The sequence below is a fragment of the Oncorhynchus kisutch genome, linkage group LG2 (assembly GCF_002021735.2).
Source record: "Oncorhynchus kisutch isolate 150728-3 linkage group LG2, Okis_V2, whole genome shotgun sequence".
In the NCBI taxonomy this organism is placed as follows: domain Eukaryota; kingdom Metazoa; phylum Chordata; class Actinopteri; order Salmoniformes; family Salmonidae; genus Oncorhynchus; species Oncorhynchus kisutch.
The window spans coordinates 42,358,497-42,372,939 of record NC_034175.2 but is presented as its reverse complement, the minus strand read 5'-3'; the positions used below and the strand labels follow the sequence as shown (position 1 = coordinate 42,372,939).

The 14,443-nt window shown below is 42.2% G+C and overlaps 1 protein-coding gene across 1 annotated transcript; it reads left to right on the top strand.

Annotated features, from left to right (window-relative positions):
• Nucleotides 1–2,373: 2,373 nt before the first annotated feature.
• On the top strand, nucleotides 2,374–9,107 carry LOC109866252 (fidgetin-like). Its single transcript, XM_031794642.1, has one exon. The coding sequence runs from the start codon at nucleotides 3,455–3,457 to the stop codon at nucleotides 5,675–5,677; it is 2,223 nt and encodes a 740-aa protein (XP_031650502.1). The 5' UTR covers nucleotides 2,374–3,454; the 3' UTR covers nucleotides 5,678–9,107.
• Nucleotides 9,108–14,443: the final 5,336 nt, after the last annotated feature.

Sequence of the window (14,443 nt, the reverse complement as noted above, 5' to 3'; positions counted from 1 at the left end):
CTGTTAAACAATTGTTGGAAAAATGACTTGTGTCATGCACAAAATAGATGAACTAACCGACTTGCCAAAACCATAGTTTGTTAACAAGAAATATGTGGAGTGGTTGAAAAACGAGTTTTAATGACTTCAACTTAGGTGTATGTAAACTTCCGACTTCAACTGTAAGTAGTACTTTCAAGTATTTTTACTTAAGTATCTTACACCACTGCAATGATGTATGTTAAATGTGATAGACAACAATTGTTGAAGACTGTCTCTGGTGCCCAAATATGTCTTCTATCCAATGAATTTGCTTATGCAAAACCATAACTTTATATTGGTAAGTGTACTGATAATGTAACAAAAGCCGTTCAAATCAGAGCCAGAATATTGTTTGAGGCCCTTATACACTTGAATGTGTTGTTCCAGAAAAAAAATGTCCCACTTGAAATATCTTACTTTTTTATATTGCAGCCTCACCACCCACATGCATCAAGAGTACTACTGAGAGGTCTAATAACCTAGAACATAAAGGATGAGTAATGCTAGAAATATCAAAAGGTCTAAAAGGTACTGACATCAGTGAAAGTAACTTTTTGAATTCCCAAGACAGCTACAGTACAAACAGTCCCCTGGGACCACCAACAGCACTGGGTGTACAAAACATTAGGAACACCTTCCTAATATTGAGTTGCACCCCCTTTTGCCATCAGAACAGCCTCAATGTATTGGGGCATGGACTCTCCAAGGTGTCGAAAGCGTTCCACAGGGATGCTTGCCCATGCCGACTCCAGTCTTTCCCGAAAGGTTGCGTCATCGGCTGGATGTCCTTTGGGTTGCGGACCATTCTTGATACACACGGAACAGTTGAGCGGTAAAAACCCAGCAGCTTTGCAGTTGTACGGTAATAAGTTCTAGCCTGGCACCTACTATCAGACCTCGTTTAAAGGCACTTAAATATTTTGTCTTGGCCGTTCACCCTCTCAATGGCACACGTGGACAACCCATGTCTCAATTGTCTCAAGTGACATCAATAAGGGATCATAGGTGTCACCTGGATTCCCCTGGATTCCTTTAGAAAATATTGTACTTTTTACTCCCTACATTTTCCATGACACCCAGAAGTACTTGTTACATTTGGAATGCTATACAGGACAGGAAAAGTGTCCAATTCACGCACTTATCAAGAGAACATCCCTGGTCATCCCTACTGCCTCTGATCTGACGGACTTACTTTTACCTTTGATACATATTTAGAACCAAATACTTTTAGACTTTTACTCAAGTTGTATTTTACTGTGTGACTTCCACTTTTACTTGAGGAACTTTCTATTGAGGTATCTATACTTTCACTCAGGTATGACAATTAGGTATTTATTCCACCACTGGATTTGCCCCAAAAATAGCATTTTGTATTCAGGAAAAAGGGTGAATTGCTTTGACACATTTTCTGCAGTGTTACTTTAGTGCCTTGTTGCAAACAGGACGCATGTTTTGGAATATTTTATTCTGTACAGGCTTCCTTTTTTCTCTCTGTCAATTAGGTTAATATTGTTGAGTAGCTACAATGTTGATCCATCCTCAGTTTTCTCCTATAACAACCATTGAACTCTAACTGTTTTAAAGTCACCATTGGCCTCATTGTGAAATCCCTGAGCTGTTTCCTTCCTCTCCGGCAACTGAGTTAGGAAGGACATGTATCTTTGCAGTGACTGGGTGTATTGATACACCATCCGAAGTGTAATTTATAACTTCACTATCCTCAAAGGGATATTCAATGTCTGCTTTTTATTTTTGACCCATAGGTGCCCTTCCTTGCGAGTCATTGGAAAACCTCCCTTGTCTTTGTGGTTGAATCTGTGTTTGAAATTCACTGCTCGACTGATAGACCTTACACATAATTGTATGTTAAACACTATTATTCCACACAGAGTGAGTCCATGCAACTTACCATTACAAAAGGGTTGAATACTTACTGACTTAAGACATTTCAGCTTAACATTTTGAATTTATTTGTAACTTTTTGAAAAACAGCATTTCACTTTGACACAATGGGGTATTGTTTGTAGGCGAGTGACCAAAAATCTCAATTTAACCCATTTTAAATTCAGGCTGTAACACAACAAAATGTGAGAAAAGTCAAGGGGTGTGAGTACTTTCTGAAGGCCCCGTGTATTCTTCTCTGTTTTCGAATGCTACTGACTTGTCGTGTCTCTCAGATCAGTTTCTTGTTTTATAGGTTGTGTTGCCTGTGAATAGAGTTTCAGCTAGTCTGACAGGGATTTTTTCCCCCACCTTGTCCTTTTCTTAATCATTATCCTGGATGGCTGACAGCCATGTGAGCCATAGCATGGATCTCTTTTGACTAAAACCTTGTAAATTAACACAATTAGCGCAGCATCATCCTGCTAATTAGCTCCTGGTGCCTGGTACGGCGGCTGGGCAAGCGGCTGGGAGGGAGTCATGGGGGAATCCACATTCTCGCCTGTTTACTAGACAAACACTGCGCTGTAATGCGCCGCTGGACGCTCTCTGTCGGTTTCCTAAAGCCTTGGGTAGGGATGGCTACTGGGCAATTTCATAGGATGCTGATGCACGTGTGGCTGGCTAAGTGGTGGATCAATGCAGCAGGAATGGGTGGTTTTGCAATGTGATTCTGTGTTTACTAATGGAGTTTCGAGTCGGATTAGCTTTGATGAAGCAATGTGTGCATGTGTGTGTATGTATGTGTGTGTATGGCTGTGTATCCGTGTTTCTTTTAATACTGTAAACACAATGATCTGTTTCTTTCTTGGGTATATCTGTCTTTGATAATCCCATGCTGAGTCTAAAATGACAGCATATGTAACAGCTTGTGTTTGCAAATTGAGTTTAGGACTAAACTCGACGGTGCCTTTTGAGCCCCGGAGGCAATGAAAAAAGATCGTCTGGGAAGCGAGAAAGACAAGTACAGCATGTTTTTTTCTCTCTCACCATGTAGACTGGGAAGCAGTAGGCAGACACAAGGCCGTTGTAATTCATGCCGGGCAGTGGGGTTTGTGTGATGAAAGCAACAGAGCGCTGCCTGGGAGATTGCTTTGCTGCACTCCTCGAAGCAGATTTGAAACTGTCTCGGAATGCCTTAGATGAGAGTTGGATTATAGACTGACCTGCAATGTCTATGTCATTCGGTTCTGTGCAGGGTGCATTATACTGTGCTAACCAGGTGTTGGGTCCCAAATCCACACACTGCCCATGATGTAATTGCTCAGCAGTGCCTATTTTACAGTAGAGGAAGTTAGTTGTATAATGGTATTGGGATTTGGGATATATTTGTCAGTTCATTGCTACAAAGGCAACTTTTCCACCACGTTAAATGTACCAACTTCTAGACACAACATACTGATAACGCAAGAAAACTCACAACAAATAGCAACTACTATCTGATGGTATTTTTTGACCCGTCTCTCTTTTTGTCTGGTGTTTAGGCCTAAAGATGCAGTGGACCCCAGAGCATGCACAGTGGGCCGAGCAGCACTTTGATATCTCCTCCACCACACGCTCTCCTGCACACAAAGTGGAGGCCTACCGGGGCCACCTGCAGCGCACCTATCAGTACGCCTGGGCCAACGACGACATCTCTGCACTCACCGCCTCCAACCTGCTGAAGAAATACGCAGAGAAGTACTCTGGGATTTTAGAGGGTCCGAGTGAGCGAGCGCTGCTCTGCTCCTATTCCGATGGCACTCCTGGACTCCTGAATGGACGTAAGTCAGAGAGTGAGTCCTGGCAGGAGGGGATTTACCCAATGAACTGCGCTCCAGATGTTTTATCTGTGAGCAAATCTGGAATGACAGCTGCCCTTCCCCCAACAGACGTGTCTGCCAGCATAGGTAGCACCCCAAGGGGGGCCAGCAGCCTGACCGAGCCCAGCTATTCCAGCAGTAACTGTGGGAGTCACACAGCCACCAGTCTACACTCTGGTCTGTCCTCTCAGGAATACGCTACGGGCTACAATGGCTCCTACCTGCACTCTAGTTACAGCGGGCAGACCGCCTCAGGCCTCCCCTCTCCATTGCACAATGCTGGTCTCCTACAACCCCCGCCCCCACCCCCACCACCTCCCCCTACTCTAGTGCCCAGCTACAACGCGGGGTCTCCCAACCTCTCCAACTACAATTATCCTCCGACAGGCTATCCCCCACAGACAGCTGTTGCCCCTAGCTATAGCCCTGGGGGAGCCCCACCTCCCTCTGCCTATCTGCCATCAGGCATCGCAGCTCCCACACCCCTACCCCCCTCTACACTCCCTGGCTATACCTACCAGTCCCATAACCATGCACCAATTGCACCAACACCTTTGAATGGCAGCTCAGCCAACTCATTGAAAAGAAAAGCTTTCTACATGACGGGGCATGGAGATATGGACTCCAGCTATAGTAATTTCAACTACAACCAACAGCGCTCCTCACAAAGCCCTATGTACAGAATACCAGACAACAGCATCTCAGACTCAAGCAGAGGGAATGGATTTGACAGGAATGCTGATCCGTCATCTTTAGCATTTAAGCACACGAAGCAGCCAATATCCTCAGATCAGCAAAGAAAATGTTGCAGTCAGTCTGGCCGAGCATTAACCCCTCCCTCCTATGGATCAACCAAAAGCTCTGTGGGAGGCCTGAGATCGGGCGAGTCCTTTGGAAAGTTTGGAACCCCCATAATGAATGAGCACAGTGAAGAGCATAGACAGCTCCTCTCCCATTCCATAGCAGGGTCGGACATTGGCAGCGCTACCTCATCCAGCCACACTGCAGAGGAGCAGCTGAAGAACAGTGATGCCAACCTCGTGGAGTTGGTCACCACAGAGATCCTTCAGCCCGGTCCCCCAGTAGACTGGAATGACATTGCAGGTCTGGAGCTGGCCAAAGCAGCCATCAAAGAAGAGATTCTGTGGCCCATTTTGAGGCCAGACATGTTCAGTGGACTTGCCACATTACCTCGGAGCCTCCTTCTCTTCGGACCTCAGGGAACAGGCAGAACACTGCTGGGCCGCTGCATGGCCAGCCAGCTGGGGGCTGCCTTCCTGCGGCTCAGTGGCTCAGCCCTGGTGACCAAGTGGCTGGGAGAGGGAGAGAAGATTGTCCAGGCCTCCTTCCTGGTAGCCAGGTGTCGCCAGCCCTCAGTGGTGTTCATCAGTGAGGTGGACATGCTGCTTTCGGCCCAGCTCAGCGAGGAGAGCCCAGTGAATAGGATCAAGAGCGAGCTCCTCATGCAGCTGGACAGTGTCCTGACCTCAGCCGAGGACCACGTCCTGGTGGTCTGCTCCTCCAGCAAGCCTGAGGAGATCCAAGAGTCCCTGAGGAGGTACTTCACCAAACGGCTTCTCATCCCCCTACCTGACAGCACAGCTCGACACCAGATAATCAGCCAACTGCTCTCACAGCACAACTATTGCCTCAGTGACAAAGAGTTGTCACTGCTGGTCCAGCGGACGGAGGGCTTTTCGGGACTGGACGTGGCCCGGCTGTGCCATGAGGCAGTAGTAGGACCGATACATGGCATCCCAGCTTCTGACCTCTCAGCCATCCATCCCAGCCAGATGAGACCAGTCTCTTACCAAGACTTTGACAATGTATTTAGCAAATTCCAGTCCAACATATCACAAAAAGAACTGGACACATACACCGAATGGAATAAAATGTTTGGTTGCAGTCAATGAAACTGAAGCATTCGAACACGCGGGAAGGAAACCCCTTTCAGAAGGATACCATTTAGAATTCTCAGTAAACAGGAAGTGGACAAGAGAATAATACAGGTCGTGGTGACTTTAACACCTGCAGTACAGTAAAGGCGTAAAGGTAGGCCTTAGAGAAGCAGAGGCATGCTTTACACAACGGCTGGCAATCTGCACACAACACATAGAGAAATATTATTTTGATGCTTGAAACGGATGAGGCCAAGCATCGCCTACCAAGGTGCAAGTGGGTAGACTTTAACAGGATGGAACCCCTGTGTGTGTATATATCAGTTTGCTGTTCTGGAGATTTAGTTGCTATCAAGTGCCTGAAGTGGTGCTCTTTTATTTTATAAAATTATCTCTTCGCCTCACAATCTACATTGATGGCATGTGCTAATATAAAAAGCTTTAATATGAGATAAAAACTACAAAATTGCTTTTTTCCATTGAAACAGTATTCCTCAACTGTGTCTGTTTTGCGCTCTCTGTGGACAGTAGAAAGTACATGTGTTACTGGTAATCTGAACCCTAATTTATAGACATCATTTATTTTGATGTTCTCTCTTTATGAAAACTCAGGAAAGTGATTGTGATATGTACAGTACCTCAAAGATTGTTTCAAAGCACTAAACATTTGGCTTGCGTTTGAATTTGCATTATCAAAAATGGAGGGTTTACGGTACCTCGAAAGGCTAAAAATGAGTATGACATTGAATGTACCAGAGTGATTCTGGAGTATTTGGAAGACAAAAGGAGAAGTGTCGTGTTTTTCTTTGCAATTTCCCAAGTGAAGAATCCTATTGTGAATATAGTTTTATTTGATATGTGGCAAAGATGGAGGAATGACGATTCTTTTATCAACTACAACACATTCGACCGGCCTTCATCGACCGGCCACAGTACCTTCAGAGAACACATTTTAGGATGTACGTTTTTGCTAAACCTCATCTGTAGGAGAAAGCATAGCATATGTATTTGTCGAATATTATCAGCAGCTTAAATTTGTATCTCATCTGCAGATAAAACTGTCCGGCCACTTGCGGAGAAATGTGTTAAGGCTGAAAACGAGCCTCATGAGGTTGAAACAGACCGTTTCCCCCAAAGTATTTCATTCCATCCCGCTGCTATTCTATCACGAATGAAAACGAAGGATTATGTTTTCTACCTCAGTTTATTCGTTTTCTCTGAAAGCAGAATCTGAGGGTATGGCAAGATGACAGAGCCTATTTCGCTCATTAAACTATGAAGCCTTTTGAGGGAACAAAAAAGCTGCCTTGCTGACAACAAAATCAGCTTAAGTTAGTGTTACGCCAGTGTCGTCCCCATTCATAGACACCTATGTACATGGAGTATTCATTTCTCGGAACATGAGCAGGGCGGTCTTGAAAAGGGGTCTGGAGACGTGTGGCCGTTAGCCCTATCTTTAAGCCCTTGTTCTAGGGTCCTTTCTTACAGCAAAGCTATGTTGTTACTAACTATCAGTGTTTAGTAATGTGCCAGAAAGGGGGCAATGGAGACACAAGGCTTGATGAATGCATGAAAAAGCCCCCCCCCTATAGCAGTATGAAAACTGTCAGAACGCACGAGTGCATTGAAAGGCATGTCCTACAGTACCACTGAAAGTATTATCAGTACAGCGCAACTGCACTGAGGGATCTTGCGTTTTAGTTCACCCGCATTTCAACGTGATATTTTCCCAATTTAGGTCTCATACGTCTTATATTTACATACGTCTTAAATTGTTTTGCTCTTACTCAGCTTATTGTGTTTACAATGACAACATATATTTTGTTCACCTCCAATGGCGGCACTTACTGGGCAACAGGAGGCTGTAGAATCACTGGCTGTCTATGACTGTTTCATGTTCTAGTGTAGTCTTATGACAAACGTTAAGCTGGCAACAGCTGCTTTTTCAGTTACACTATTATAAAGAATAACAGCCGCACAATAAACAACACTTCAACAAAGCACCTACATTGATGAAGGGCCCCAAAATGTATTCAATTTGATCTTTGTATCCTATTTTGCTATATGGCTTTTATTGCCATAGATAGATGGGATAAAAGTCCCCTGAAGTTAAAGTGTAGTTAACCAAATGCACTTTTGAAGCTTTGTTTTGTCATACAACAATTTGTTGTCAAGTCTCCCTTGAAGCCAAAGTGAAATCAACAGTTTTATTTTGACATAAGATATTTAAACAAACTGGCAATTACTTACTTTAATAGCGAGTTAAGCAATTTTGCTTAGGCCAATAGGGCATGTTTATTCATGAATCTAAGGCAAAGCAATTAAACATATTGAAACGAGCTGTTCAACAAGTTATTTATACATTACAATACACTACATTACACTAGTTATACGAGCAGTAGAACAGGAAAAACTAAGGGACGAGAAGAAAAACTTCAACTAACATCCAAACAAATACAGTTTCTCAAAGTTATTTCGTTTGGAGGGCAACGATGTAAAGGATAGGCCTTTAAGTACAACGAACTGGCTACGGAAAGGTTGATAAGCACATCTATTCTACTTCACGTCTGACAACGTTAATCACTTGAATGTTGCTTTCCAGCCTGTATCACTTGTCCCTCTGGGTGGGTTTTTGTTTCCCAAGCTGCTCTAGACGTCGGCTTCATCATTATGTCGTTCTTATCCGTTATCCTATTTAAACGTTTGTTCTTTATAACCATTTCTACCTCATTGCTACATATTGTACATGTAGTACTTGCGTTCTGTCTTTTTTGAATGTCATGCATTTGTACAAAAATAAAGAAACAAAAACAACGACGGCAACAACAACAACAAACGCTAAAAGAAAAAAAATGGACCAAAAAATGAACAGCTTACCTCCGAAAGACAGTCCTTACACCAGAACAGTATTATCAGCAGAACTGAGAAGACACATTAGTGAGTGTGAAGTTGACGCTGATGCATACATGAGATACCTACTTCTATGGGATATATAGGTACTCATAATGCCACATTTCTGCAAGTATATTGTGGGCTGTATAGGTCTTTCTCTAGGGTCTCCAATGCAAATTCCGTTTTTAAAGTAGAATGTACTTTGCTTTAATATTTTGTGAACTGTTGTAGTGCGCATGTTAATGTGTCTTTGTGTGCACTTACAATTCAATGTGTAAGTGTGTTGGGTTAACATATTTAGATATGTGAAATTACAAATTTATACATTTCATACATATGTACAGGAAATAAACTTGCACATATGTGTACTCAATGTACATTTGCTATTGATATATACATATTAAAATGCACCACATACAGTACAGTACATGTTTATATGTGTGTATGTATTGCCATACCTACAGTAAACGTCAATGTATTTTCATCTATTCCAAGGTACAGTACAAAACAAAACAAAAAAACATAAAATATTGAATAAAGATGTTTTTTTTTCTGGAAACCAAATGTGTTTTCTTTTGTCTCCACTCTCTCATTGGTTAGACTCGATTGATTAGATTGTGCGGACGTGTCCATGTTCGCGATGTGTGTTGACAATTTCAGTTCTGACATTGATAATGTTAGTCAAGAGACCTGACATTTGGAAACGTCAGTTATTTACTGTATAACACCCATACAATGCACAACACGCGACGCTCTCTTGAGGCAATTCGTCTCTATTTATTTTCAAGGTTTCTGTGTCTTAATAGAAAATTGCCTTGACTGTGTAATTGTAATCCTTCCATTAACCAAATGTGTTGTTTTTCAGTCATTAAAATGTTCTGATCACAGGAAAGGAGGGGGATTATACAATCACACCCCTCGGTTCGTAGCTCCACACTGCCACTGATTCTCTTTATGTAAATTGCACATTTTATGCGTCGATTTTCGATGTATTTTTTTGTTGTTGATGGTATCATTATATAGTTGATGGTATGTGCGTAGGAAGCTGCTGTACAATTAACATTAAGGAAAAAAAGTAATGGTGCATTTTTGTGCCCTGTGCTGTTTCATTTGTAATGCTGTGTCTCTTTTTTTTCTGCAGTGGGCACATGAAAACAAGCCGCGCTAATGGACGCATTTCAACCGGATTTTCCTCCATTTATACAGGAAACAAACCTGGGCCTAATCAGAACAATGGCGGTTATCAAAAGCAGAAAAAAAAAGTTAAATATGTGTATTAGCTGTTTCCGTGTGTTGACATTTGCAATTTATGTCTTTAGTACTAATTATGGACAGAGAGAACAAGCATACCTCAAATAAAAGTCTGAATTCAAACTTTTAGCGACAGTTGTATGGTCTATTGTGGTAGTAAATATGTGTGAAATGTTACTGAATAACCTAGATCAGGGATGGGCAACTGGCAGCCCGCGGATCATTTTTTCCTTCATTTTTGGGGGGTCTTACTCGTCGGGGTCTCAACTTAACTCTTGAGAGTCAGAATAGTAGAATACACAAGGTGCCCTTTCCAAATGTGGTTGCGCTTCAGCAGTTTTTGTCTTGTTATGTCAGTCAATGAGTGTCACTCAATTAGCCCATGTCGGCTAAAAATGGTTTTTTATATGCAGGTTAGTCTAGCCAGCTATCGGGGAATCTCCCCATTGATTTTGTTAATCACTCTCACTCAGATATCATATTAAACACATCAAACGTTTCTCTCCAACCTATGGCAAAATGTGTGGAATTGCAGGAAACTAGCTGTAAAACTGCTCATTTTTCTTTCCCGCCCCATTGAAAAATTAAGTGCATTTGTAAAAAATAATACAAATAAAAATATGTTAGAAAATTGCTAAATCTTTTCTCCACCCCATGGCAAAATGTGTAGAATTTTGGGGGGACAAAAAGGCTAGGGTCAGCTCTGATTACATACGTGGGTATGGATGTGGGTACTGCGGCCCCACACCGATCAAAGTGGATCATCCTTAACCTAGATGATGTGGGAAATTATTGCTACCTACCTGTTCTGTTGACCACCATGATTGTCTTTTGTGTTCAAGAAAGTCTTGAAGATGAGCTTCCAATTTGACAACATAGAACCCTATGCCTCTGTACTCACAGTGCTACTGCAGATCTTTATTGGGGTGAAAACGATCATCCCGTTTATAATGCATCATTCTCTATGTTAAGTCACAACCTATTGGCTACACATTTTCCTTGGGCAACTGTGCTAAACTAAGTCAATGTGGAATCTCCCACTTTGCCTATCTTGAAATGGTGTCAATATTGCTACAATAAACATTTAGTATCAGACCAATGTCCTCCATACTGTAGCTAGGCAATTGCTTGTTCATTCTTCTGTACGAATAGTAATTATAGTAGTAATAATTGAGTATTTAAAAAAATGTCTTATTTTCCACCGCAATTTTTTCACAACTTAATCAATCTAAATAATTGTGAGTTTCTTTCTCCTGTTTGTCACCCACTGTGCTTTTTGAGCCATTCCCCTGTCTGATGCAACACTAGGACCTGTTTAGCAAATATAGTTTCCTGTTCATCTGCTGCTGTACCTCCAGTGTTGCCATTCATCAGATGAATGGTTTCTTTCACTCAGTATTGATCCGTTTACACATTCACATGTTGGTAGACACTCTTTATTTTTTTTAAATAACCCTTTGTTTTCATTTTTGACATATACTGTGCAGTATATCTCACCTACCTCCTTTTATCAGACATTCGAACAGACATTTTGCCTTCTGCTCTTTTGTCCCCCCCCCCATCATAAAAAAAAAACAGCATTTGATGAGGAAAGAAACTCAATGCTGATAAGAGGGGAATAAAGTTGTGTCAAACAAATTACACTCAAGTTATTAGTGGCTATTTTGTAAATATCAAAGATCCACTTGTCCCAGTGTTCAGTGGTTCATTTGCATTCTGATGAAACTGAAGTGGATGTGTGTGAACTCCGGGGTTATCTTCGGTGCTGCAGCGCTGAGCAGCCGAATCAGACAGCCCAGCAACCACATGGCTCGAGAGGATGAGCCACGGACCTCTCTCAAATCACTTCCTTCATAACAATTAAAATATGCAAAGTGATAATTTTCCTTAAGTAGCCTTAAATGTGCAATCTATTTAAATGTGAGGGAAATTGCCTAAAGCTTTTGGTGTGTGTGGGGGGGGGGGGGGTGAATAAATTATGCAAATAACATAAAGGACTCTTGAAAGCCTAATTTTTTTGTAATAAGCATACTGTTTCATTTAATATTTTGCCTCTTATTAAAAATGACAGTTCTTTTGCACTGTCTGATGGCTATATCTGACACAAGCCCATGGAAATGACTGCTAGACTATAAATGCAAAAAATCATTTTGGTAGCTTTTACATGATGGTTACATTCACAAAGTAATTATGCGCTGGAGAGTCCAGAAATAAGGTTTAATTACACAGTAATCGTCTCTGATGGACACTGGGAAGTGTGAGCACTGCCAGACTGCAATCCATCAATGCCAAACCCCTGGCCACTTTTAATTCCTCCTCATTTGCATCATAACCTCCGCACCAAGTTGCACAAATGCTGTTAAATGTTAATAGGACCTGTCTTTCTACTCAAAATGAATGCTTAAACCATTTCATCGCTCCCCCCTCGCTCTAGTTCTCTCCACCCTCCCTCTCCAACATCCACAGTCCGTATCTCCTCTCTCTCTTTCCATTCTCACGAGCCCCCCCCCCTATAACTAGCTCCTCTTCAGGAGGAGCGTTCAGCAGATGAGACAGTGCATGGTCACTGCTGTGCTAATTGGGAGCAGCATGTAAAGTTTTATCTCTCAAGTGCTAACAAACCGTACAGACAGTTCCAATGATGGGTCTGCGTTTTCTGTGTGTTTGTGTGTGTGTGTGTAGTAAGTGTTGTCCACAATGTGGTGTCGTGTGTGAGTTGGCCCTGAAGTCATATTTAATCCCTATCCTAAGGGACCAGGCAAAATTACATTTGTATTAATTGAAAATTGTAAGTGGTGTTGTGTGTGCAGCAGACAGATTACTGTTCCTCTTTAGAGCTCTGTGTGGTTGATTAGAACTAGACTGTCTCATTATCGGTGTCTCAACCGTGCATTAAAATAACACCCTTTGTTTTACTAGGGATTACCTAGTGTGTGTACTCTATACAGCTTTGCTTTCATTGAGGTGGTATTAAACACAGTAGTCTACTGTACCACGACAAACACAGACTATACGTTTTTTCATAGTCCGTATACACTTGAGTGTGCAAAACGTTAGGAACACCTTCCTAATATTGAGTTTACACCCCCTTTCTCCTTCAGAACAGCCTCAATTTGTCGGGGCACGGACCACAAGGTGTCGAACGAGTTCCACCGGGATGCTGGCCCATGTTGACTCCAATGCTTCCCACAGTTGTGTCAAGTTGACTGGATGTCCTTTGGGTGGTGGACCACTCTTGATATACACAGGATACTGTAGAGCATGAAAAACCCAGCAGCGTTGCAGTTTTTGACTTAAACCGGTGCGCCTGGCACCTACTACCATACCCTGTTCAAAGGCACTTCAATCTTTGACTTGCACATTCACCCTCTGAATGGCACACATACACAATCCATGTGTCAATAGTCTCAAGTCTTAAAAATCCTTCTTTAACCTGTCACCTCCCCTTCATCTACACTGATTGAAGTGGATTTAACAGGTGACATCAACAAGGGATCACAGCTTTCACCTGGATTCACCTGGTCAGTCTATGTCATGGAAAGAGCAGAAGATCCTAATGTTTTGTACACTTAGTGTACATTAATATTATTGGCTAATATCTGACATTTCCTACAGATATATATATATCCTACAGATATATATATATATATATATATATATAAAAACATGTCCTAAAGATAATATGTGTATTTCCTCAGATTTTAAAACCAGAATGAGATTAAGCTTGTTTTGCCAATACAAGTAGAGCAAATCTTGATTTGAAAAAGTAATCAGATGAGAAGAAACAAAACGCGTCAGTGATCAGAAATACAGAGGTCATTTTTGGAGACAGCAAAAACTGAGGATGATCACTTTGTAAAAAAAAAAAAAACATGAATCATTTAATAATAACGGTATCAGTAAACATGCCTTTTGCAATGCGTTAAATTAGATTTGAAACCTAAACTTTAGAAAGGGCCACACGTTCACTGTTTCTTAACTCCAACAAAGGAAAATAATGTATTTACACATTTTCAATTCAACCCAGAATTTATATGTATTCAAACAATTCCCAAACCAATCGATACAGCCCAGCTGCTTCTACCACCTACTGTATGATCTGTGAGTTGAGCTGAGCCCTTGGAGCTATAGAACTCTATAGCCCGGTTCTCTTCTGACTCCAGGCTAGATGGAGAGAGAATCACAGAGTCTTGATGAGACTTTGATAGCCTCCAACTTGCCTGCCACTGCCCACCTCCAATTAACAGTCAGCCGAGCCGCAACCAGTTAAGGATCCACAACTTTTCCCTCTCCATCTGCCCATCACCAAGGAGGATAACTGTCTGACTAGGGGTCCAGGGGTCAGCAAAGCCAGGTTTAGCAGCCCGGGATAGGGGAAAGTGAGGGGAATCTCAAAGTATCACCTGTAGTTTATCTAAGCTACAGGTGAAACTCGGGTCGCCCCCAGGTGGTGAAGATAGGAAACAACATCTCCACCCCGCTGATCCTCAACACTGGGGCTCCACAAGGGTGTGTACTAAGCCCCCTCCTGTACTCCCTGTTCACCAATGACTGCGTGGCCATGCACACCTCCAACTCAATCAGCAAGTTTGCAGACAACACAACAGTAGTGGGCTTGATTACCAACAACGACGAGAC